General features: G+C 51.4%; 1 protein-coding gene across 1 annotated transcript in view; it reads right to left on the bottom strand.

Annotated features, from left to right (window-relative positions):
* Positions 1 to 895, bottom strand: part of LOC116686697 (tetratricopeptide repeat protein 28) — a 331,008-nt gene that overhangs the window by 279,435 nt on the left and 50,678 nt on the right. The window contains exon 2 of the mRNA XM_032511726.1: positions 122 to 421. Coding sequence (XP_032367617.1) covers positions 122 to 421 — 300 coding nt within the window. The remainder of the gene's footprint in view (positions 1 to 121; positions 422 to 895) is intronic.

The following is an 895-nucleotide window of genomic DNA, read 5'->3' as shown; positions in this document are numbered from 1 at the left end:
GACCCAAATACCATACAAGGGTTGAATTGTAACCGGTGTGCCGTCTTGGCCAGGTCCCCCTCGGATAAGAGATTTCAATCTCAAGGGACATCCTGGTGAAATACAGATAAAAACCACTTACCTTGGGCCACTTGGGATTGAGCCGGCAGGCCTTTCCGGCGTCGTCCAGCGCCGCCCGGTGCCGGCCCAGTTTGAGAAGCGCCGCCGACCGGTTGCTGTACAGGATGCAGTTCTGGGGGTCCGCCTGCAGGGCGTCGGTGTACAAACTCACGGCGGACTGGAAGTCCCCCCGCCGGCACGCCTCGTTGCTCTGCCGCACCTTCTCCATGAACCGGGCTTTGCTGAGACCGGACCCGTCTCTCTCGTCTCCAGGGACACAGCGGAGGGCTCGGCCCGATGTCCCACAACTGAAGATGGAAAACTGGAGAATTGGACCAGAGGAGTGAGAGAAAAAAAAAAAAAAACAGCTGTAATCAGTCGGATTGGAAAAGAAATCTCCTGACTGGTGTAATGGGAAAATTACACAGACAATGATTTTCTCTCAATAATTGTTCATTTATTAAAGAGATTTTTCATTATAAGTAAATCCTTCGAATGTGCTTCTGAAATATGTGTCTCCTAGGGTAGGGTGACCAGACGTCCCCGGTTTCCGGGGACAGTCCCCGATTTTGGCTACTGTCCCGGCAAAAAAGGAAGAAAAAAGAGGAAAAGGGGGGGGGGGGAAAGGGGAGGGGGAACAATGTCCCCAAATTTTTCCAACATGTGACGAAAGACCCGAAATTGGAATGAAAGAAAGAAAAAACTGACAAAACGTAGCCGATAATCAAACACCCAACACAGGCTCCAGGCAGCCAGAGCCAGCGCTGCTCAGAGAGGTTTTAGAAAGCCGTGTTTT

This window comes from Etheostoma spectabile, unplaced genomic scaffold, assembly GCF_008692095.1.
Source record: "Etheostoma spectabile isolate EspeVRDwgs_2016 unplaced genomic scaffold, UIUC_Espe_1.0 scaffold452, whole genome shotgun sequence".
In the NCBI taxonomy this organism is placed as follows: Eukaryota; Metazoa; Chordata; class Actinopteri; order Perciformes; family Percidae; genus Etheostoma; species Etheostoma spectabile.
This window is presented reverse-complemented; position numbering and strand designations above follow the sequence as displayed.